The sequence below is a fragment of the Trifolium pratense genome, linkage group LG5, assembly GCF_020283565.1.
Source record: "Trifolium pratense cultivar HEN17-A07 linkage group LG5, ARS_RC_1.1, whole genome shotgun sequence".
Taxonomy (NCBI): Eukaryota; Viridiplantae; Streptophyta; class Magnoliopsida; order Fabales; family Fabaceae; genus Trifolium; species Trifolium pratense.
The window spans coordinates 24,655,386-24,680,767 of NC_060063.1; the positions used below are offsets into that span (position 1 = coordinate 24,655,386).

At 31.9% G+C, this 25,382-nt stretch overlaps 4 protein-coding genes across 4 annotated transcripts; 1 reads left to right on the plus strand and 3 right to left on the minus strand.

Annotated features, from left to right (window-relative positions):
• Positions 1-3,078: 3,078 nt before the first annotated feature.
• LOC123884931 (heat shock cognate 70 kDa protein-like) lies at positions 3,079-5,403 on the minus strand. The gene is made up of 2 exons (XM_045934155.1): positions 5,004-5,403; positions 3,079-4,919 (listed from the first exon to the last, which is right to left on the minus strand). The coding sequence occupies exons 1-2, from the start codon at positions 5,221-5,223 to the stop codon at positions 3,286-3,288; spliced, it is 1,854 nt and encodes a 617-aa protein (XP_045790111.1). The 5' UTR covers positions 5,224-5,403; the 3' UTR covers positions 3,079-3,285.
• Positions 5,404-6,626: 1,223 nt separating this feature from the next.
• LOC123884932 (probable ribose-5-phosphate isomerase 4, chloroplastic) lies at positions 6,627-11,749 on the minus strand. The gene is made up of 9 exons (XM_045934156.1): positions 11,468-11,749; positions 10,303-10,430; positions 10,095-10,164; positions 9,705-9,809; positions 9,513-9,608; positions 9,375-9,431; positions 8,187-8,304; positions 8,030-8,096; positions 6,627-6,973 (listed from the first exon to the last, which is right to left on the minus strand). The coding sequence occupies exons 1-9, from the start codon at positions 11,642-11,644 to the stop codon at positions 6,901-6,903; spliced, it is 891 nt and encodes a 296-aa protein (XP_045790112.1). The 5' UTR covers positions 11,645-11,749; the 3' UTR covers positions 6,627-6,900.
• Positions 11,750-20,305: 8,556 nt separating this feature from the next.
• On the plus strand, positions 20,306-23,049 carry LOC123885536. The gene is made up of 4 exons (XM_045934817.1): positions 20,306-21,797; positions 22,002-22,028; positions 22,327-22,585; positions 22,687-23,049. Exons 2-4 carry the CDS (start codon positions 22,009-22,011, stop codon positions 22,927-22,929), a joined length of 522 nt encoding a protein of 173 aa, XP_045790773.1. The 5' UTR covers positions 20,306-21,797; positions 22,002-22,008; the 3' UTR covers positions 22,930-23,049.
• Positions 23,050-23,740: 691 nt separating this feature from the next.
• Positions 23,741-24,914, minus strand: LOC123885546. The gene is made up of 3 exons (XM_045934825.1): positions 24,784-24,914; positions 24,361-24,708; positions 23,741-24,261 (listed from the first exon to the last, which is right to left on the minus strand). The coding sequence occupies exons 1-3, from the start codon at positions 24,856-24,858 to the stop codon at positions 24,013-24,015; spliced, it is 672 nt and encodes a 223-aa protein (XP_045790781.1). The 5' UTR covers positions 24,859-24,914; the 3' UTR covers positions 23,741-24,012.
• Between the last annotated feature and the right edge of the window lie 468 nt (positions 24,915-25,382).

Here is a 25,382-nt window from a genome sequence, read left to right on the forward strand (position 1 = left end):
CCATGATTTTGTTTGAAATTAAGATATTTATAACATTGTAATTTACCGAATTCTATTATTTCCCACATTTTTCGAGAAAAAAAAATCATTGTGCAGACAAAATTGCCTTCATTCGACTTCAAAATAATGGCTTTGTGTGGTGCGATTCTACCCCATGTATTTTAGATTTTTTTTCCTAGCCAAATAGGGATTCAGTAGAGAGCTGACAACCCTAGAGATATACTAAGAAAATAAAAACAAGGCAAAATACAAGATTTGGAGAGGGGGATCAAACCAAAACCTTTCCTAGGTGGTAAATCTAAAGTTGGGAAAGCCTGGCTTTTCCTTAGTGTTTAGATTTATTTAATTGTAATAGGTTAAGGATTTCTGATTATTACTTTTGTTGATGTATCTAAAGGGCCCTAGCTTTTGTTTGCTATCCAATCTTTTTTTTTTCACAAAGGTTTTATCCAATTGAGATATTTTAAGAAGGTTTTTTAACGAGACAAATGTTGTTTATGTCTTTATTGTTTACTTGGAGTTTTGGCCTAGTACACCCTCCAATATTTGTACTTTCTCTTTTATTTCAAAATTAAATAATTTTTTTAAAGGCACATGTGTGTAGTGGCAAAATCTGTTATATTGTTGTTAATTGTATTGGGTGAGTTCCCCTAACTTAATGGGCTCGTCATGGCCGTGTGGCCATAAGCTCAATAAGGCGTGGATCGCCCCATTCCAAGTGGATATGGTTAAGACCAGGTCATGGATCAACATGTATGTCTGGAATAATAGGAACACATGGGATTACTTCATCTCTCATGATCTCCACCTTCGCTATAATCTCTCAATGACTCCCTCAACTATCTCTCCTACTACTCCCTGACTATCTCTATATATAGGGGAGATAACAACAGTTGTGGATACGTTCTTCCTTCACTAAACTCCTGATAAAACCTAGTATCAGTGTCTAGCACCTAGCTAGCCTGATACTCAAAGAATAGACCATACGGCCGGTCACCAACAGAACTACGTGGCTCTGATTCCCTAATAGCTTGGGGATACGTAGGATCAGGATCTTCCCTATCGATTCATAACATCGCCGGTCAGGTCTCAGAACCTTAGCAAGAACATTAATGATATCGTAACATTCCTAATTTTAATCTGTCATTTACATTCCTTCACAAAGCAGAGCTATAAGAAGTGAAACTTTAGTGGTTAGCTCCCTATTTCTGCATTTATTAATTTGTCCAGAACCTCCAACCCATTTGGAGAAGCAATTACTCCCTCCGTTTTTTATAAGTGTCCAGTTAGAATGATAACACCAAATTAAGAAAATGAATTTTTGCACATTATCTTCCTATTATACCATCATCTTAATTAGTCATGGCAATGGGGCGGGGCGGGGACGGGTTTTGCCCTCCCCAAACCCAAACCCATAAAGTTCGGGTTTCCCCAAACTCATCCCAAATTCGAACGGGGATAAAAATAATAACCCCAAACCCATACCCAACGGGTTTCGGGTATCCCCATCGGGTTTCGGGTATCCCCATTACGCTTCTTTCCACATGAATTTAGATTATATTTTAGTATTTTTTTTATTAAAAAAAAAAGTTAAATGTCCAAAATTATTTTCTCTCAACAATATTTTTTTAAATAAAGAACAAAAAAATAATGAAAATGGTTTGTTTAATACTCAAATTAAAATATAAAATAAATATATGAACGTAATTTAAGAGATTGTTTAAGCGTTTCTAATTTAAAGGAGGTGAAATCTAATTTTGAGTATAAGCGAAGCGGGTTCGGGGAGGGTATCAATGTACCTATTACCCGCCCCAAACTCATCTTTTGAAATCGGGGAAAACCCAAACCCGAACCCAAACCCAGTCAACTCGGGTTTTTCGAGTCAAAACGGATATGATTTGGATGGGTACCCGCAAGTATGAGTTTTATTGTCATGCCTAATCTTAATTTACCAATAAATTCATTTTTTTTTTGCACTGTTTCAAATAAATCTATTGTTATGCAAAAAAAAATATATAACAAGTAAAGAACAAACTTTCCTATCATAAAAAAAAAACAAACTTTCTTTTTTTTAAAAAATTTGTTTTAAAAAAAAACTTATATATATATATATATATATATATATATATATATATATATATATATATATATAATATTATTGAAAAAGATAAGAATAATTAACAAAGTGTATAATTGACAAATTGTATCCTTAAAACACAAACTAGACCGTTAATTAGAAACGCTAAATCTGATGAAACTGAGCATTTATAAAAAACGGAGGGAGTACCATTTTATTGCAAGATTCTCTAGTATTTTTGCTCTAAGTATACATTATGAGAAGTTTATTCAAATATATGTTGATGGAAAATATTGCAAAAATCTCATTAACAATAAGCACTGTTTGGATAAATAGTTTATTGAAGCTCTTATTATATTAATGCTTATGTACAAACTATTTCTATTGCAAAATATGAAATAAAAGTCAAATGGTTTTCATAAAAGTTATAAACATTTTCATAAACTATACTGAAAATGTTATGCAAATAAATTAAAAATAATTTCTAACTGGGACTTAAGTTTAAAACTTCCAAATTTCAATACATGGTTGAGCATGAAACAAACAAAAAAATCCTGCTATTCAGTACTCAAGCAAAGGAAATCAACCAACTAATTATGCAGAAGATTAAGTACTAAACAGCAAGATTAGGTGACGTTGCACCGAACTGGGTTAATAAATAATTTGTGTTTTACGTTCTGCACTTTATTATTAACTTGTCTGTACTGGTACGAGATGCTTAAGCATCGCGTTCAACATCAGTATACTATCGCTCCTGACAAATGTTGGAGCATCGTGTAGAACATCTACTGTTTACGTTTTTTCAGTATCTGTCGTTAAGGTTATATGCCTTGCCATATTATTCATGACAGACCAGATGTTTCGCCATGCTGTACAACATCTGGTTCTGCTACTGCTATACCAGAATTTCAACTTGGATAATACCAGCAGATCAAACAAAGGAAGCCTTTCAGTAAACTAATCAAGTTTTCTTTAAAAAAAAAATAATAATAATAATAATAAACTTAATCAAACCTTATAACTAGATAATGCATACTAAACAGAAGTACCAACATCATGGTTTTAGCAACATTTTAAGTAGCATGTCTAGTCTACCTTAAACTTAATAAAACCTTAACTAGATAATGCATACAGCAAGACAAAACTAAAACCATTAATTGTGAAAAATTAAATAAATAATAGAAAAAAAACTAAATAGTCTTAGCTAGCTATGATGCATGTGTTTCATCCTTGTCGACCTCAAGCTTCTTTAGATAATCCTCAAGAACATCTATTTCAACATTCTTGTTATTCTCATCAAGCAAATTTGTGGCCACCGCAATTAGATCTTCAATATTCTTGATTTCTTCAGAGGAGAGATTCAAATTACTATCCTTTTTATTTAAATTATTTTTCATTTTGTAAACAAGATTATCCAATTTATTCATCGCTTTGGCCTTCCTTAGGTATTTCATGTCTTCCATATGGTAATTCTCAGCTTCTTGAACTAATCTTTTAATTTGCTCACTTGACAACCTTTCTGTGTGATTAGTTATTGTAAGATTGGCCGAGGTTCCAGAAGCATCATTCTTAGCAGAAACCGTCAAAATACCATTTTCATCGATACTAAAACTGACCTCCGAGAGATGGCTTCCACGGGGAGCTGCAGGAATTCCTTTAAGACGAAAAGAACCAATCAAATCATTGTCACTAGCTCTTGCTCTCTCACCCTCATAAACATTAATCAAGTCGGTGGTTTGATTATCGATACGTGAAGTATATCGTAGTGTCTTCTTGACAGGAATGGAAGTGTTCCTAGGAATCACCACACCCATCATATCTCCATTTACTTCCCTACCGAGAGACAAAGGCGTAACATCCTGCAGCACCAACTTTGGAACATTTTTAATGTCATCACTCAACAAAGCAGCCTGAACAGCTGCCCCATAAGCTACAGCCTCATCAGGGTTAATGCTCTTGCACAACTCCTTGCCATTGAAAAATTCCTGTAACAGCTGCTGCACTTTGGGAATCCTAGAAGACCCACCAACAAGGACGACATCATCAACGCGGCTCTTGTCTATCTTTGCATCCTGAAGACAACTCTCAACAGTCTTTATACACTCATTGAATAGACCCATGTTCATTTCCTCAAACTTCGCCCTTGTGATCGATAAACAAAAATCTATGCCTTCAAACAATAAATCTAGTTCAATGGTTGCTACAACAAGAAAAGAAAGTGATCTTTTTGCCCTCTCACATGCTGTTCTCAATCTCCTCAAGGCTTTTGGATTCCCACTCATGTCCACTTTGTTCTTTCTCTTAAACTCTTGTACAAAGTAGTTCACCATATTGTTATCAAAGTCCTCTCCACCAAGGTGAGTGTTTCCTGCTGTGGCCTTAACTTGGAAAACATCATCCTTAATCGTTAATAGAGACACATCGAAAGTGCCACCACCAAGATCAAAGACAAAAATATTTCGTTTTCCAACACAATCAATCCTCTTATCAAGGCCATATGCAATAGCTGCAGCAGTAGGTTCATTCATGACCCTCATAACATTGAGACCAGCAATAGCACCAGCATCTATAGTGGCTTTTCGTTGAGAATCATTAAAATAAGCAGGCACAGTAACAACTGCATGGTTAACCGGTGATTCTAAATATGCCTCCGCAATTTCTCGCATTTTGGTGAGTACCATAGATGATACTTCTTCAGCACAAAGTTGCTTCTCCTGGTCCTTATACTTAACGGTAATCACGGGTTTGTCATTGTCACCGGCACTGACCTTGAAGGGCCATAACAATATATCATCTTGAACAATAGGATCACTAAACTTCCTACCAATTAACCTCTTAGCATCTGAAATAAATAATATAAACTATTAGGAAATTTTTAAATAGTCCTTGAAATTAGTTCCTTATTTTGCAAAAGAATAAAAATTACCAAAGACAGTGTTTTGAGGGTTGACAGCAGCTTGATTCTTTGCAGCATCACCAATCAACCTTTGTTCACTTGTGAAAGCAACACAAGAAGGAGTTGTTCTGTTGCCCTGATCATTGTGAATGATCTCGGCTCGACCGTATTGATCTTGCCATACTGCAACACATGAAAAGGTTGTTCCAAGGTCAATTCCCACAGCACATGCTTCATGTCTTCTCTTCATGTTAACTTGCTAGGTTTTCTTCTTGTTTTCTCCTATAATTCAAAAGTAAAATACTCTGAAACTGTATATACATAGTTTTTTGTTTCTTCAAGCGCATAAATAGCCTATTCTGTTGTACAAATATTTTCCAAATATAATGCAGATTCATTTAATGTTTATCCCTTTCATTTAGTGTTTATCCCTTTCATATTGTTTGATTTTTTTGAGTTAATATTGTGTGATTTATATTTTCCAAATAAAAAACAAAACTATCCAGTCTTGAGATAATTCTTCTTGGAAAAAAAAAACTTAAGGTAAAAGTTAGAAAAAATATAAGATAATTGATTTGTCAAAATCGTACGTCAAAAAATGTAATTAGTGGATTTTTTTATTATAATAGTGTAAATATTTTCAAAAATCATATCTCAAATAAACAAATATAATTTGACCCAGTTATAGGATTAGGCCCCGTTTGGATTAGCTTATTTTTGAGCTTATCCAAACAGGTTATTCAATTTTTATGGATTATTATAACTTTGTCAAGGTAGTTTATGATAAAATAGTTTATAAAAATACAATTTTCACTGGTGTGAACTTACAAAATAGCATAAAACCTAATTTATATGCATAAGTTGTTTGCACAAACTCAAAAATAAGTTAATCCAAATGGAGACTTATAGCTAATCCAAATTTACTTGGAGATTAAGCACCCACCCTTTGCGTTGATAAAGTTAAACACGTCAACCCATCAACTCAAAACAAAGTAAGCTTAAATACCACCAAAAGCATATGTCAAGGTAATGATCAAAACAAAGTAAGCTTCTCAAAGTAAGCCTTTCAAAATCAATTCAACAGGTAATGATCAAGGTGATGTTCCGATACCAACAACAACATATGTCACAGAAGCAAGCGGATTCAAGCAACGACCTAGGTTAAAAAGACAGAAAAGACTGAAGAGTTGTCTTGAGCTTTCGCGCCAGAAAATAAGGCAAAAATCAACTATAAGACCTTCTCCAACTCCAACTCAGATGTACAGTGGTAATTACTTTGCGTTTTTGTGGAATGATTATTGATAATGGCACTATAACATATCTAATTTTAATCTGTCATTTACATTCATCTGCAAGGCAGAGCAGTAAGAAGAGAAGCTTAACTGTCTAAACCATTCAAACCATTTGGAGAAGCAATTACCACTGTACATCTGCATTACAACTTATTAGATCAATTAAAAACTAAAAACAAGAATTAAAGAAACAAAGGGTACATTGTCTCAAAAGAAATCTCCAATTCGTCAATAGCTCCACGATATAAACCATGTGTAAGCATCTTGACAGAAGCCAGTGAAACAACTTGTATCCCTCAAAAGATAGGAAGGAAGCATCTTGAATTACATTATACTACGTGTGGAATCATTAGAAATGATCTAGATTAATAATAAAAGCTGATTGCTGGAAACCAAAGAGTATGCTGCATTGCAGCATAACAGGAAAAGTTTACTACTAACATACAAGAATTGTAGAGACTATGCAAACCAATACATCAATAGAAATAGAAAATCATAGTAGCAGAGTTGCAACAGGGCGTGTGTGGCGGCAAAATCCGTCATTGTTGATAACAACAATGTGTAGTGTTCCTAATCTTAACCTGTCATTTACATTCATCCGCAAACCAGAGGTATAAGAATTAAAGCTTAAGTGGCTAACCCACTATATCTGCAGTCAATTTGTCCAAAACGTTCAAACCATTTGGAGAAGCAATTACCACTGTACATCTGCATTACACGATAATATACACGGAAATGAGATAAGTTGATATTTTTCATATAAACCACTTTCTTGTATGTCATGGAAGAAATCAATAAAACCAATACTAATGCAATAATTTAGTATAACAGTATGTTTAAAAGTGACTAGGATGTTGCTCCTGCTAACATTTTACTCCTTGAACTAAACAAATAGGTTGTAGTTAAATCACAACCTTAAGGTCTAAAATAATACCCCCTCTGGTCAATTTTATACGAGATAATTCACCTTTCTAGATTCATTGAATAATCGATGATGAATCTGGTAGGCTAGATACATCATCGCTTATTCAATGAACCTAGAAAGGTGAATTATCTCGTATAAGAAGGACTAGAAGGAGTAATATATTAAAAAAACAGTATCCGCATTTCTTTTTGCCAAAATGCAGGAAACAACTAATAGAATCAATAAGGGATAAAATATATTAAAAATAGTACCCTTTTTGCACCTCTTTGTAATTTGTATACCCTCATAGGAAAATATATGTGCTTCTTAAAACAATTTCAAGTAATATAACAAGATCATGTTAGATAAGAATTTGTCTAAGTAAAATATCACCTGAATTGTGAAATCAGGTTATGAAGATGTTTAGATTAGCTTCTCAATTAAAATAAGTTTGTTATGAAGATGTTTGATAGTTCATTTTGAAAAAGTTGAGACACAGAGGCTAACTTCAACATTTTTTGGTTTACAATGTAGCCAATGAGAATCAAACCTGGGATCTCATGCATTCTACCCAAACCCCCCAGCACTAGACCAAACCTGGTGGCTAACTTCAACTTATATGAAAAACATGTTTAAAAATCGATTAATGCAAGACTCATTAATATTTTGGTCCTAAGTACATGATAGGAAATTTTATCAAACGAATTTTAAATCATTTTATCAATACTATCAAGTAGTCCATTAGAAACTCAAAGTTCTATCAGATCATTTGAAACATCGCTCATCTTATCTTGTCCAATGAGTGTGATTGTCAACCACTAATAATGAGCATAAAATAAAAGTTGAGAGAGAAAACTAACGGGATTTTAGATATGACACCATGGTCAACAACGCCGTCAATGTTATCAAGGATTTTCGCGACTTCAGCTGCAAGTAATACAAAGTCAATGGGATTGACCAGTACAAAAACAGAGGCTTTGCCCTAAAATAGGCTTCACAACTGCAGGCAGAACTTACCGAGGTTTGGTATTGGAGATGTGAAGATAACATCAAGAACATTATGTCCTTCTTTTGTGACTAGTGGAAAGTCGCCTCCTAGTGGATCTACTTGGCCAATAGATGATCTTCTCCACACCTTATTTTACAAAAGAAACAATAAATATAATTGTAATGTGCAAGTTTTTTAGTGAAATAATCAAGAGCATAGAGAAAAACAGGAGGAACATGAGAAAACCTGTTAGATCCATTAAAAAATAAAAATAAGAGAAACAAGCAAAGGGTACGTTGTCTCAAAAGAAATCTCCGATTCATCAATAACTCCACAATGTAAGCATCTTGACAGAAGCAAGTGAAACAACCCATAATTCTTGAATTACAATCTACTATTTGAAATCATTATAAAGGATCTATAATTGAATTGTCTCTTTGAACACAACGGAATTATTTGATTCATGTAATTGATCCTAACTATTGAAAAAAAGCTTTTGTTGTTGTGAATCATAACTTGCGCTTGCTCTTGCTAATCTTGAGTGTTTAGTATTTTAGTGTAAAAGTGGTTCTCCCTATGGTTTGTATCTAACCTCTATAAATAGGTGGGGGCTCGAGGGTTTATCCTCGTCATGGCCCAAATTGCGGCCCCTTGTACCCTTGACCGAGTAAAACCGCATGTGGCCCTTTTTATGAGAGCAATTGGCCTGTGGGTTTCATGTTTCGAGGGTCGAGTAGGTATCTGAAGTTAGACAGTCCACAACACCTCAAACATGAGGCTTGTAAGGATGAAATGCTTAATAGACTATTCCGAGATGATAACGGTCCACAGTTAGTGATGCGGCCAAGGTAATACAAGAGTGTGCCGAGAGAGTAAGATCTTTATGACATTCCAATATTTTTCTAGCACCAGAAGCTGTAGACCTTTTGAAAAGAGTTCAAAGAGTCATGCATAGTAATGTTGTGTCGCCTAGGTCTATGAATGTAGTTTTTCAAAGATTAGGTTTTGCTATACAGAAAGGTCTAGCGGCGCAGCTTGTTGCCCGTCTACCTTTTGTTCAAGTGGTAAAAAAAAATTCTGAATTATAATGTAAGATTATGACAGTGCTAAGTGCCAAATCTTTATATAAAATGTATACACATGGAGATCAATCAGGTCTAACATTGGGAATGATACATGTGAAGAAAAACTCAAAAATTAGGGGATATATAGCAAACCTCAGCATCACCAAGAAACATATCATCAATCTCTTCCGCAATTGCCAACCAGTTCAGCTACAAGGAGAATATTAGTATTAAACACACATATACACAAGATAGAACCAACGAGCTAACAATTAGTACACAGTTGCTTACAGACTGAATTAAAACTGGAATAGAACCTTCCAGATGACCTTTGTACTGGTTTTCTTCGATAATGAACACTAGTTTATTGGCATCATTCAGTATGGACTGCAAACAAAAGGAGAAAAAGCGGGAAATCAATCATTAAAACATGAGAGTTGATCTTCACAAGTAAATTCAGAAGTAAAAGGTATAGCAACTAACCTTCTCCTGGATTATGGATTCCTCGCTTTGCAATTTCCGGCGCCCAATGATGGAAACAAATGTCCCCTCTTCTACACCATCAGCATCATCAAATGCAAAATCAATCTACAACAGAAAATTGCAAATGAATCTACACAAAAATTTCAGTTCTATAGGAAAAAACAGTTAAAAAACACACCTAACTTTACACATCAAGATGCTCCAGCATTAATTTACATTTTACTTTAATTTGATTGTACCAAAACATTTTTCATAGTTACATATGTCATAGATTTGGTTTCTTTAGAAAAAATTTCACCACGGGTTGCATACAAGGATCCAGGTGCACTCTAAAACAAGAAATACTCAACATTAAAGGAAAATCTAGAATATGATTGTTTTTGTGCACACTTGAGAACTGCTTTGGTAAGTATCCATTGGAATCCCAGCCTTTGCTGCTTCACTTGCACTTGCAACAGACCTGCATAAACCCAATGCATCGATGTCAAGTGGTTTGACAGTTTTCTACTCGGTGAATTGTGATTGGATGCATATGTAAAACAAATTTAACGCTGGCAATGTATACCAATTAAACTCGGGGAAAGGAGGAAGAGCTCACATGGGAATCCCTACTATGTCCTTCAAATTACCATGACGAAGTTGGCGACCTAAATGCTGAATGGCCATACCAGAAGCATGACCAGACCCTAATCCTACAACCATGCCACTTTTCACATATGTATCCACCTACCAAATAACAACACATGTACAAAATTCATTCATTCTCCAATTAAATGGGTATTTGAAACGTAAGAAAAAGCATGATTTCGTCAAAACACACAGTTTTCATTATTTTGCCAACTCATTCACTTATAGAACAACAAAAAGGGGTGTTGAAAACATTACAAAAATACGATTTTGACAAATGTGGCAAAAATTTCATTAGAAATAAGCATTAAATCTCTGCCTTTCAATAAAACGTTTGTCATAGAAGTGCTTATAAACTACTTCTATAACAAATTAGCTTAAGAACATTTCATAAGTTGTTTCTATAAATTCTCTCAAACAGTGTCACAAGTGTTTAGGCTCTGTTTGGGAAGAAACATAAGATAGCTTATAAGCTCATTTGGCTAAAAAAGACCCGTTTGATAACTATTTTCAAGTAGCTTATGAGCTTATAGCTTATCATTTTTTCTTCCAATTTTACCTTTGCCATCTTATTTGAAAAAAATTAATATTAGTTAAACATATATTTCTTATGTCATTTCATATTATAAGCTAGTTCAACCAATAATTTTACCAAACACAATAAATTCAATCAGCTAGTTTTTTCGCTATAAGCTCTGTAAACTAGCTTATCAGCTATTCACTATATTTTACGGAGTAGAGCCAATAGATAACCTCGAAAAAATCAATTCAAGCAGGCTCTAAAGCTGTTGAATTGGTGTGAAAAATCAGATATTGCTGACACCGCCTAAGGAACAAAATTAGGTCTCATTTGAATTTGACTTATTGTTGAGTTTATGAGAATAACTTATGCAAATAAATAAACTTTTATGTTAATTCATAAGTTTTTACTAACAAAAATTGTGTCTTTATATTCATAAAAAAAAAACAAAAAATTGTGTCTTATAAGCTGTTTTTTTTCATAAACTACTGAAAAAGCTTATAATAATACATAAAAGCTTATTTATTTGCATAAGCTAAAAAAGAAGACAATCCAAACGGGCCCTTAGAAATTTGGAAAGAAAGGAAAGAATGATGAATTGGAAGTTGATACATACAGTGTATTTAGCTGCTTGGAGGAGAGAAGAAGTGTCATCTAGACAGGAACGAGTGGGCATTATTCTCACAAAATTGGGTCTGAATATTTTCCTTCTACCTCTGCTGTTCAATTGAGGTGTGAGTGAATGCAAAAGAAACCCTTTGGAAAGTGATGAATATGAAGCTATAGAAGCCATTGATGTTCAATTCTCACACTCTGAAATTTCATCAAACTTACTGATAGTGGATAACTAACGAAGGGAGGGAGGACATATGTCAGCAACACATCATTTGTTTTTATTATTTATTTTTCTTTAGCTTAAATGCAGTTTTATATTCTTATTTTGAAAAATCAGAATTTTCCCCCTATTTTAAAATCCGAAATTTTACCGCCCTATTTTATAATATTTTGGATTTTGCCCCCACCAAAATTCTGCACAAAATCTGGATTGTGAGCCTCAAGTTCAAGTTTCGCACAGAACTCAATTTAGATCAATAATTCATCAAACTGGTACCGAAATGACCGCAATCGAGTTAGTTTTATACATAATCAAACTCCACTAAATTTGGAGTTACAGAGAGAGATTAATTACCGTTTTAGTGAAGGTTTGTCCAAATTAATTATTGTATGGAACTACTAGAGCACATTTGTCCCCAAAATTTCACAATTTAATGAATCTCACCCTTTAACTTTTTTTTAAGAAGCTAAATTAACTCACCCAAATTGGTACAAAATAGAATCGAACGTGACACCTCAAGAAGGAGCACACTCCCAGATCCCAAGCCAATACCACCAGACCAACCCAAATGGTTGTCTGACCCTTTAACTTTAATTTTGATTGCGAAAGTAAGTCCTTCAAATTTGAAAAAAGTATTTTTAATTCTCAAAGTTTCATAATCTGACGAAACTTTATACTGTCAATTTAGGGTTTGTTTGGTAAAAATAAGCTAGTTGATAGCTGAAAAGCTAGCTAATTGAAATAAAGTATTTGGTAAAATTAGCTTTTAAAATAGTTAATAAATATAAAATGACATAATTGATAATGGGTTGTTTCTTTTTTAGAGTGTGTAGTTATTAAATTAAAGGGTAAAAATGGAATAAAGTGTAAAAAGCTATAAGCTATAAGCTCAAACGTTACTTGAAATCTACTAGTAATCTAAGAAAGTAATATGATCATTAAAAACCCTTCTTGCCCTTAACTTTAAATTTTTTCCGTTTTTGTTTGTTCCTTCATTTGGGGGTAAATTTGGAATATTTTGATCAAAGTTCTCACATTGATCTCAGCCAAATTTTCGCAAGAATGACAAATACACCCTTTTGTATTTCAAATACGATTTTAATCTATAAGGGCAACACCCTCACCAATTTGGTAATTTCCGCAAATTGTTTCACATTCTCCAACCAAATTTTGAACCACAAAGTCAAGGTGTCAAATCATAACAGATTGTGAACCAAAAGAACACTCCTTCTCCTTCTCCCTCCACTTTCTGAAGCTCAAAAGAGTTGGAACTGTTTCTTCATCCAAAAGCTCAAAAATACCATTTTTATTTCGTTCTTTGTAAAGCTATTCCGATGGAGGGGATAAAAAAGGTAGACGATGTGTTGAAGTCTTTTCTTCTATTTTTTCTGATGTTTTTGGATTGAGTGATGATGAAAAACAACTAATCATTTTTGTTTGCTTTTATAGAAATCAAAGTATGGATCTACTAATTTGGAGGTAGTAAAAAAGGTTAAGATCTTTTAATCTCATTTGTTGTACTTTCTGCTTTAACTTTTTTAAGCTTTCGATGGATAGTGTGAATTTTTTGGAAGCTGGTTGTTGTTAAATATCTGTAAATGTTTGTTACTCTTATACTTTGTTGAGTAGGTTTGTTCAGTATGTGTTATTTGTTCAATATGCTTCATCTGTTTTTGTTAATTAAGTGTTATTCGTACAATATTTAACTTTATTGTACATATGATCATTATTTGTATAAATCTGATGTAGAAAACTCATGTTTCTCAGATAGATGGAGGATCTAAGGGAAACATCTATTTTGGATGACAATCTTATTATGTTTACATGTTGTCTTTGCACAAATTTGTCTACTTTATTGTATGTATGCTCAAATAATGTTTTTATTATTATGCAGAAATCTCAGGCTTCTCAGATTGATGGAGGATCTAAGGTACACATGTATTTTGGATCAATGACATATGAAATTTTTAAGTGGTTTTGTTCAAAATTGCATACTTTTTGTATTTATCATCAAAATTATTTATAACTAGCGGGCCAGACAGGCGCGTTCCGCGCCTGCCTGTGTCTAACTTATGTCCAACAAAAATGTCTTATGTTATGATGAATTTGTTAATAAAAGATTTTTATTGCTAAAAAAATAAGGATATTGTTAGTATTATGAAAAATCGACACCAAAAATATTTGTATTCTCTTTTTATATAGTATAGATGTAGTATTAAGTTGGTAATCATTCATGTATAGGCAACTCATTTGCCACTTATTCACATTTTTATGATTTAAAATTTTTTTATTTTTAAATTGATTAGCTAATGGAAGTTGTGAAACTAAGTCAAGGGTAAAATAGGTATATTGAAAAGTCCATCCCAAACTCACCTATCCTTTTTATATATTGTTATAGATGTACTGCAGAAATCTCAAGTGTCTCATAATGAGGGAGGAACTAAGGTAATTTTGTCTTATGAATGCATAACATTAATGTTAATACATACGATTTTGTTCAAAATTGTCTATTTTATCTATTTATGCTCAAAATACTTTATAATGTACTGCAGAAATCTCAAGTGTCTCATATTGAGGGAGGAACTAAGGTAACTTTTTCTTATGAATGCATAACTTTATGTCAATACATCTGGTTTTGATTAAATTGTCTACTTTATTTGTATTTATGCTCAAAATACTATTTTATATTTGCAGATATCTCATGTTACTCAGGTGGATGATGTAACTAAGGTACACATCTCTTGCTTTGATGCATAATATTAAGATGTGTACCTTATTAGTTTTATGGTTAAAATTTTTTATAATATAATGCAGAAAGCTCAGGTTACTCACATGGATGATGGAACTAAGGTATACATCTTTTGAATGAAGTACATAATATTCGGTCATCTGGTTTTGTTAACATTCTAATGAATAATGTATAATTTATTCATTGTGGCTGGTTTTTACAGGAAAAAATCCCAGATGAAGCTGTAGAACATCAAGAGGTACTGCTATTATGCTTATCAACCCTAAAGTTTGTAATTTTTACTATTGTATCTATTTATGCTCAAGTTTGTTGATAATGCATGGCAGCCATGCAAAGTTAACGAAATGGATGATGGCTCTAAGGTCAGGTTATTTTCCATTAAAATTTCATAATATCAACAAAACCATAAAATATATTGTTGAGCTTTGACATGTTTAATTATTTGTAGGATTCAAAGCCTATTGAGTATGATTATGATGCTATTAAAGATATCACTAAGAAGAAAGAAATTTGGAGACTAGGAGTGATTTTGGATGACATGTGGATTGTGTCGAAAGGAGAAAACGATGTTACCTTGGAGATGTTGCTAAGGGATTTAAAGGTACCTTATTCCCTATATAGTGTTCCTGCATCTGCATAAATGTTGATTATTCTTTTGTTTAACGATATGACAATTGCCTTTAAAATTTTACAGGGATCCACAATTCAAGCTACTGTGATGACTGACAACATTCTCAAGTGGAAAGATGAACTAACACAAGGACATACATATTATATGCGTAATTTTAAAGTCGGAGACAATGATGCACAGTATAAAATGACTCCCCACAAATTTCGCTTAACATTTGTTGGTGCAACAAGAGTTAATGCAGTTGAAATTTCAGGAATTCCAAAAACACATTTTTACTTTAAAGACTTTGAAGAATATCTAATGGGAAGTTTTGTAGTGATATGTTAGTTGGTAAGATAATCAATTAATGCTTTATTTGTTGGAATTTCTAAATATATATTTTGGAAGCTTATATCTTATAATATTCGTTGTTTTTTTTAGATGTTATAGGAGTTGTTAACTCTATTGGGAAGAATGTTATATCAACTGCAACAAGGGAAGCTAACATTGCTTTTACCATCGAAGATCTACGGTATTGTCTTTTCAATTTTTCCCTCAATACTCAGTTGTTTTATAAACATATATATTTGATCTTGGGTTTTATTTTTTCAGGAATAAGGAACTTGATTGTACTTTGTGGCATACTTTATCTGAACAATTTCTCAGTGGTTATAACCAACAATCTAATAATAACCCTGTTGTCATTATTTTGCAACATGTTCGAGTCAGGGAAGCTCAAGGTTTGTTGTATTTTTTTAACTGTTCACACCAGAAAGTGGTCAATTAGCCATATTATGATATTTTTGACACTTGTGACACTGTTTAACTTTGTAGGACAATATCCACTACAACTCACAAATGTGTGGAACGGAACAAAGATTCTATTTGATCCATCAATTCCTGAAATAGAAAAATTTCGTGCCAGGTTGTTTATAATATTATTACATCTCCTCCAGATATTTTATATAATAATAGTGATATACTAATATAGTTGATAAATGCAGTTTGCCCAATGACAACATCTATCCATCTCAAAACATAACTTTTTCCAATTCTACACAATTCTACTCCCAAAGTTATGGTGGATCTCAATACAATTCTGGTGAAACTTTCATGAATCATGCCCATGTTCTTTCATTGGGAGCTATGAAAAAGCTTAAAAAGGTAGCATATACAAATTCTGCATATTTAACATTTTAGTAATTCTTTTAGAAGTTTAACGAACTATGTAACCATCCTTCTAATAAATATATCTGCAGGAGACATATTGTGTGACTGTTGTTACCACTTCACACATCAGAGTTTCTAATGGAGGTTGGTTTTTTTATGGTTGTCATGATGGTGAGAATGACTGCTCTTTAAAATGCGAAGGAAGTGAACCCCCCTTTGTATGTCGAAAGTCACACATGACAACTGATCCTCTAATAAAGTATTAGTTTCTAAGTTCCTTTGCTTAATGATCATTTTGTTCATTTTGTTCATTATTTTATTTTTTGGTATAACCATGTCACTTTAACTAATAGGTAAAAGTTGGATGTTGAAGTATACGATGGTGATGATACAGCCAAGTTTGTTTTTTGGGATAATACTCTTAACGAATTGGTTGGCCTCAATGCAAAGACTTTACTTGATCATGAAAAAAAGGTTCGTCTATTTGTCAATACTTTTAAATAATAATTATAAATTGCCATTCACCGTATATAAAACTTTTTTTATTTACTAATCAACGACAATAACAATTATCGTATAACAAATTTAGTTCGTGTGTTTCGATATTTTTTTAAAATTATTTTAGTTATATTAAATTTTTGTTATATTTTACTTTACCTTTACACTTCAAATAAAATGTAACATTTTTCTATACCTAAACACTTTGAACATTTTTTTACATAACGCCACATTTTTTATCCAACAGTTAAGTTAAAAAATCTGCAAAATTAAACCAAAATAAATAAACCAAAAAATAAACCAAATTTTTGTAATACTTTTAATAAAATGGCCGTACATCATACGTAGTAATTAAAATACTTTTAATACTTTTAATATATATATCATCGGTATAAAATTATTTTATAAAAAATTCAATAAAATGGCGGTACATCATATGTAATAATTAAAATATATGTGTCTGACAATTATATATACTACATAAATTTTTAGAAATACGAACGCTACAAATATCTTATATTTGACATCTTTATTATATAAAGAAAATATGATTCCCATATTCGTGGGACTAATAAACATTTTGGGAACTAAATCTCCGTGTCTTTTCAAGAAAGATTTAATTTAATGTCACCAACAGTGTAAATTTATTTTACACAGTCGATAAATACCAACAATGTGGGAATCATATCAACCCACTTCAGGCCACTTTCTTGATACCAACTACTACTCTGTCCCAAAATATAAGCAAAAAAAGATCAACAAAAGTGAATGTATCTGGACTAAATTTTAAACCAAATATATAAACTTTCATTGAACAATTTTTGCTTATATTTTGCGACGGGGGGAGTATTATTCAACATATAATATTTATGTGACCAAATAAACATTCCAACAATTGCGGTCCTAATTAATTGAAAAATACCTATATCTCTGTGTATTTTATATTAAACCACATGAACAGTCACAAAATCTTTGTAAAGACTTCTTTATTGCTTACACCACATCACAAACCATTGCCTTTTTCCAACAAAAGGAATACTTTCCATATTCTTCTTTACCTTTATGAGATAAAAGCCAAAAACCACTTTCCTTTTCAACATTTAACTATCATAACGCAAGAACCTTCTTCCCAGCCATTAGATCCGCCAAAACTTTCTTCCCTATCAAACCAAAACCGTTCAGATTCATATGGCATCTTCTTCAAAATGGTAATCAATTTGTACTTTCTCAAGTTTGAATCGTTTGTTCCTTTTATGTATTTGGTCATGCATGCTTAATAACGTTTTTAAATCATCATCTTCTCCAGTTTATCATTTAAATTGATAAACTACTAAATTCATACAAATGAAGACTTTCATTGGTCATTGTTCTTAAGTTTTACGAAAATCGTAGCATATATGTCATATATAAGTTGAAATATTAAACCTATGAATGCAGGAAATGGCAACAAAAGCTAAAGGAAGTTCAAAACTGATGAGTTTGTACAAATTGTGGTCAGAATTAGATGAAGACTTTCATTGCTTTAGAGTTTAGGGCCTGGCTCCTATCAAATCCACAGCACTGCCTATCATGTCTAGGGGCTAGGGCTGTTCAAAAAATCCACAAAACCAAACCGAACCATTGTGAAATAACCGAACCACTATTTACTAAACGGTTTAATAATTGAACTGAACTGCAGTTAACCAAATCAAATAGTATAGATACATAAATGAGAGAAAGGTAAAGTGAACTCACATATATAATACAGTTACTATGTAATGCAAAAACATGTGTACATAATTGATAGAAACCTCACGTATATTCATATATAATGCAGTAAATAGATAGTGCATGCCCTACATACAACAACAACAACAACAACAACAACAACAACAACCATTTACCTGGGTACCATTTGTAACATCTGGGCAACTGCACCAATTTATAAACCTCATCATCTCAAGAATATCAAAGAGATTCCGAGCTTTATTTGGGATGTTTTCTTTCTCTGCTACAGCATTATTGTATGTTTTTGCCAAATCATACCACATGGCTCTGTGGCGGAAAGAAATAGGCTCTGTGGCGGAAAGAAATATTGTCGGCTTTAATTTTTGGGAGATATTTCTCCTCGTACAGATCTTTTAATATTTGCAACTCGGACTTCAGATACTATAAAAAAAATTAAAGGTAATTGTCATTCATATAATCTACTACATATAATCCATTTATTGCTCAAGTTCAAAGGATTTGTCAAGAAGAAGCAATGCAAAATGTTAACCCAGTGTAGTTTCACAAATCTTTCTAAACATTACTCATGGACATTCAGATTTTCATGGCTCTCTTTGTTTCTCTTTACTTCTTAGATGAAAATAGAAAACATACCTTGAGCATGCTTTGTTCTTGATGACCACTATCAGTTTTTGGTGGAGTAGCACTAATACGACTACCCCCTGAGCTAGTTGAAGTTGATTCTGTCTAAAAGAGAAAGAATTTCACATTACAAAGAGAAAGAGATTAGGTTTTCCAAGCTTTCACATTACAAAAAGAGAAACAAAAAGTGAAAGTAATACCGAATACCAGTTCTTTATGCTTTTGGACATTAGGTTTTCTGAAGTTCTCCTGCAACTTCTTTTAGGATCCGGTTCCTGAAAATTTGATCCAGTTGATGAAGCAGGACTATTTAAACTCATATTCAATTGATAAGATGGAAAGGTTTAGAAAAATTAATAGGTAGTTGGGAACTTCTTCAATTGATAAGATGGGAAGGTTCAAAAAATTTAATAAGTTAGTTGGGAACTTCTTCAATTTGATAAGACATAAACCAACCAATATACCTTCTCGGAAACTGTTTATTCCTCTTCATTGAAAAACAAAAGAACTGAACGGTGGAGGTAAAAGAAAATTTGGAAGTAAAACAAAATTCTTCTCTGTTAAACATATGGAAGTAAAAGAAATGGATTCGCCGGTTCTATTTCAAAAGCTGCGCTTAATTTGGGTATTCAGGTTTCGGATTCGCCGGGTAGAAAATTTAGCTTACTAGTATTAAGAAAGAGACACGTGATGAAGAAAAGCAATTAAGTGATGGTACAAATTGTGGGTCTAAACCGCAGAATTCAAAATACCAACAGTAGAATTCAACCATATCAATCACACAACATTCCCAAACTTATGGGAATTCAAGAACGGAAGTCACGAGTGGTTCAAGGCGGATCGAACCATGCTCTGATACCATGTTAAAAAAAGAGACACTAAAGCAGAAAAGGTGGGTAATTGAATCTCCTGCTGCGTTCGTTTCCTTTTGCCTCCTGAAAACATATGAATCCAAAATTGGAATACAATTTTAAATACAATTTTAATGGAGAGTGTAAATGTAGAGGAGTTATATCTTTGAGACTTTGAAACTTTGAGGAGTTATATCCAATTGATGGCATGTCCATTCCAATTGATGGCTACTCAGCCTTTTCAAATCACCGCCGTATGGCAGAGATATTGGGTAGGGGAAGATATGCAAAGAAGATCTGCGAAGACCAGAACAGATACCGCGTGCGATTACTATTATTGAGGAGGGATATGGATTCAGTGCAGTCAAACTGCATGCAATCAACATCTTATCCTATCCAACTACCACTTTTTGTTATGTCAAACTCACAATCTCCTTCCCAATTTGATTGGCACAGTTAACAATTGTGGCTTCTAAATACATATTAATTTTTTAATTTTATTGGTTAATATAAGTTGTGAAACTAAGTCAACGATGAAATAGATTTATTGAGAAGTCCATCCTAAACTCAAATTTTCTTTTTATATAGGCTTAATTAGTCTATTGGTCCCTTAAAGACATTTTAGGTTTCACAATGGTCCGTTAAAGAAAAAAAAAGGCTTGGATTAGTCCCTTAAAAAAAAAAGGCCCGGATCGTTCCCTTAAAAACATTTATGAGTGTCATATTGGTCGTTTCCGTTAAATTTTAAAACCACATATAACAAAAAATTCTAATGGTTAAAATTTAAATAATAATAAAAAAATTTCGTGGACCACTTACACTTAATTGCATCCACAATCCAGTCAACTAAAACTAACGTTTTTTTAAAAATTTTAAAGGAAATGACCAATTGAGAAAAAGATGTATCTTTAAAGGACCAATTCAGACCTTTTTATTTATTTAATGGGACATCATGAGGCAAAATAACAAGTTATGCTTTTGATGTACTGCATTTTATAAATCATCAAACTTTTTGATCAATATGTAAATTATGTATTTCCAATCTCTAATTTCATTTTGAAACTTATTATGTTATATGAATGTGTACTCTAATTGGGTAATATCATGATACGCTGTATGATACGCAATGTTTTGTGAATGTGTGATATATTAGCATATCAATTTATAACTATTCATTGCCATAACTTAAAAAAAATTAGACAGGTAACCCTCCTCTTCAAAACAATAAAATTATTCAAAATTTTTGCCAACTACTTATTAGTGTTACTGGTTTATCTTGATACAAGTCAATAAAACAAAAATTGAATAACACTTTGATAGGAATATTGAATTTATACATTCTCATGTAGATCAAAAACATATTTAATCTATTTGCATTCATTTGTAATAATATAATGCGTTTCATCTTTGTTTTATGTAACAAAATGATTTCAATTCGATAATACATTTTTTCCCATTATTCCAAATTTACATGTGCAAATTCAACATATGAAAAAATGATACACCTCTCCTAATTTCTAATTAAATTTTCAGCAATAAATAAGTAACTTTTCGACAAACGATTTCAAATTTTACAAAAACCTTCGGCAACACGGAAATAATATTTAGTTTAATCAATTTTAAAATTATAATTAAACTTTCTTTATTCTACAATATAGGACATATATTTTGTAGTGATATTTTTGGGTATAGTCTATATTTTCATATTAAATAAAGCCTTCTTATTTTTTTATTTTTTACATCTTTTTTTGGCCCAATTATGAGACCCATTTGGCCCAATTAAAACCTCAAATTACCAACTCCACTTCCATGTTACCATTACATAAGGAAAAACGGCTGATGGACAAGCTCCATCAGGAAAAACGAGTTTTGCAGCTCCATCAGGTGAGATTTCTTCCTCCTTCTTGCTTAATACGATTTTTTCATAGGATCTGCAATTTTCGTTTTCCCTTCTTCCTTAATAAACCATTTTTATACTTCAACTTACCATTATTATGAATTAGTTAATCCTTCAACAATCATGTTTCTTTGATTATTAATATTAATTTTCTTTATTTTTCTTAACTGATTTTGTAAATCATCATATAGGATACAAATGGATTCATCAGATAACAGGTATACTTCGGTTTTCCTTTGCTTTCTTATTAAATCAACTTATTTTTTAAACGAATTCATCAAATTTTAGTTCATATTACTCCTGGGAATTAAAATAATATAATGAACCCTAATTGGAAAACATATTAGATCATTTCTTTGACTGATATTGTTTACTCCTCGATTCTATTTCATATCAATTTGATTTATCCAGATTTCATTATGCTTCAAATTTTTCAATGTCATATTGATAATTAAACTTATATTAATTTCATAATTGATGAGCTGATACGGTTTACAACTATTTTTTTTTATATAGTGATATTAAAATTGATGAACTGGAAGTAGAATATGGAAAATTTCTTGATGAAATTGCAAAAACCTATGACAATTATGATGGTCAAGGATCATCTCTAAATCATGACAACATTTCACATACTGAAAATAACATAAATCAGTGTACTGATAATGTTTTCGGTCAAGTTTTCGGTGGTTATACAGTTACCAGTCAACTAACTGAATCATATGTTTTTGAATTGACTCTTTGTGACCTGAACAATGCTACAAAGACTCAATTTGTAAGTTGTAATTCAACCTAATGTTTATATGATTCATTTATTCTTCTACTGGAATGTTGTTTATAGTGCCATATTCTAATAAATAATCTTACTTTTTGTAGACATTACCTTCTGAATTTAGCGATTATGTAAGGCGATACAATTTTCAAAAGCTGGTTCTGCATGTACCAAACAAAGATATTTCAATAGTTCACTTGAAATATCCAAACAATCCTTCAGAGAATGTCAAGATTGCCAGAGGATGGAAAAATTTCTGTTTTGACAACAATATTCAATTGGGAGATAGACTAAGTTTTGAATTCAAACACATAAGCTTGAATGTTTGTCAGGTTTCCATAATTTAGACTAACAATTATGTTATTTCGTAAGTTATTTATCTTCCGATATAATGTTGTAATGAATTTGATGTTAACTTTTTATTTTTTATCTATTGTCGAAAACAAACATTGTGTCGATTAATGATAAGGCAAACTTTTATATCAAATGATTATACTATTTATCATAAAATTTTCTTTCTTTCGCAACGCGCCGAAGGCACGTGCAACGCGCCGTTGAACATTTACGACCTAACGAACAAACGCAACTGTTGAACTCTTTTATTATTAAGCCTATCTTTTAACTATATAGTACAGATGGACTATAAATCATAAACTTCAATTTTTAAACCAAGGAGAATATTAATTCTTAACGATTAACAAATTAAATTAACATACTTATCAACCAAATTGTTAAACCCAGACCACAAGGACCTAACATTACTCAATGTGTGATTCTTTCAATATTATACTTTTTTTCCTTCATAAAACAATGAAACGTGAATTTTTTTTATTGCTCATACAAATTAACTTTTCATCAGAGATAGCAAACTGTAAAAAGCCTATTGCAATCTCAACAATAAGATACACAACTGTAATATGCAAATCAAGATATTCATAATAACTAAATATAATAATGATAATAATTAGTTTAAATCATTAAATTTTTACAAATTAAAATCCAATTTTTGAATTTTTGTGTTTTTTCATTAGTCCATAAATAATTCATTAAATTTTGTCAAATTTAAGCTTTAAACTCTAAACACCCACTTTAAACTTTGAATTCACACCCCAACTTTAAAATCTAAATTAATTAATATAACATTAAAATAAGGCAACAACCAGATTGATTCATTACAGACCATAAAATAAATTCAACCCAAATCATAAAAAACAAACTAAAACATTCAGCCTAAACATGAATTACATAAAGAAGAACAAAGATTCTAACATAATCATCCTCCAAATCTTAAAGAACAAACATTAATAACTAAATTAACTTTAAACTAGCCTAAAAAAGTGCATACTTAAAACTAGCCTCCAGCAACTTCTCTTTCCAATCTCCCTTTTTTCCAGCAACAACAATCCTCCAACTTAATCATCTTTCCCAATTTAGATTTTAAAAACGCGCACAACATTATTACCAGAGTTAACAAGTGAAAAATTAAAGCATAATCCATCACCAGCACGAAAACCATTTTTGCGACAAAAAGCAAACCACCCAGGTCCTAAAGCAGTGACCGGGAAAGGATTGTCGTGAATTGCAATTTGAAGATCAGTCTTTGTTCCATTGTCACAGCAAGCAGTTATCACATTCACATTACAATTTCGCACAAAAATTGCAAACAAATCCCATATGCTCTGTTTTGCAAATGAAAAAATCGTCAATATATATCTTCAATAACTGTCATCCTAAACATATTTAGAAAACATAAACATTATATAAATTATAAAACTCACCAAATATGGATTCCTAATGTTCTCACGCGTGAGTTCCACTTGAAATCTAGCACAATTACCACGAGTATATCGGCTATGATAGTTTGGAATTTGTTCTTCACTTTCAAATCTTCTTGAAGCAGTGATACCAAACATACCTTCACCATGATAGGCAAAATGGATTTCTTCATTCTTATGAAGATCAAAGACCTCTCTCATTTTTGTCCATCCGTCAGTCAGAAGAGGATAGATTTCATCTTTGTTGTATGTAACAACATGATGCTCAAATCGATAATCCATTATCCTCCATTGTCCAGGAAGTTCATGTCCAAAATCACGAATGAACTTTGGATCCACCTCTCCAAATTTCTAATTCAATTATCAACATATCAACATCTATGAAACATAAAAAATTGCAAGATAATAACATAAGTTTCGTTTTACCTGATTTGAGAAAAACATGGTTACAAAGTTCCCAAGAGGTGTAACATCGATGAGATCACAGTAGTAGGTCTCCATGAGTTGTTGGAAGAAAACAGGAGAAATGATATATTGTTCACTGATGAGATGAACCGATCTATGTATCTGTCTATATCTCCTTTATTTATCTTTTGTTTTACATCAAAATAATCAATTAAAATAATAAAATATTAGATTACATTACATAAAATCTTATCTTATCCAATTAGGAATAGTAACTATGACAAGGTCACAATAATAGATACTTCTTTCGTCGTAATTTTATCGACAAAGTTAAAAGTTGTGCGTTATATAATACTTTTTTTATTTACTAATCAACAACAATAAAAATTATCGTATAACAAATTTAGTTCGTGTGTATCGATATTTTTTACCTTAACACTTCGAATAAATTGTAACATTTTTCTATACCTTAACACTTTGATCTTTCACTATATCGTTGTACTGGATTTTATGTTAAATTATTATTTGATTTAACTTTTATCGCAAAAAAAAATTGCGTCAATTACTTATAAAAAATTATATTTATAAAAAAAAAAAATCGTTGAAACCAACTACATAAC

Coding starts and splice junctions, on each gene's coding strand:
- LOC123884931 (XM_045934155.1), bottom strand. CDS start 5,223: ATGAAGAGAAGACATGAAGCATGTGCTGTGGGAATTGACCTTGGAACA. Junction 4,920..5,003: donor CCCTCAAAACACTGTCTTTG/GTAATTTTTATT, acceptor TATTTATTTCAG/ATGCTAAGAGGTTAATTGGT.
- LOC123884932 (XM_045934156.1), bottom strand. CDS start 11,644: ATGGCTTCTATAGCTTCATATTCATCACTTTCCAAAGGGTTTCTTTTG. Junction 10,431..11,467: donor TCCAAGCAGCTAAATACACT/GTATGTATCAAC, acceptor GTTATTTGGTAG/GTGGATACATATGTGAAAAG. Junction 9,432..9,512: donor TTCCAGTTTTAATTCAGTCT/GTAAGCAACTGT, acceptor TTCTCCTTGTAG/CTGAACTGGTTGGCAATTGC.
- LOC123885536 (XM_045934817.1), top strand. CDS start 22,009: ATGGATTCATCAGATAACAG. Junction 22,029..22,326: donor ATGGATTCATCAGATAACAG/GTATACTTCGGT, acceptor TTTTTTATATAG/TGATATTAAAATTGATGAAC. Junction 22,586..22,686: donor ATGCTACAAAGACTCAATTT/GTAAGTTGTAAT, acceptor TACTTTTTGTAG/ACATTACCTTCTGAATTTAG.
- LOC123885546 (XM_045934825.1), bottom strand. CDS start 24,858: ATGGAGACCTACTACTGTGATCTCATCGATGTTACACCTCTTGGGAAC. Junction 24,709..24,783: donor CCATGTTTTTCTCAAATCAG/GTAAAACGAAAC, acceptor TAATTGAATTAG/AAATTTGGAGAGGTGGATCC. Junction 24,262..24,360: donor ACATTAGGAATCCATATTTG/GTGAGTTTTATA, acceptor TTTGCAAAACAG/AGCATATGGGATTTGTTTGC.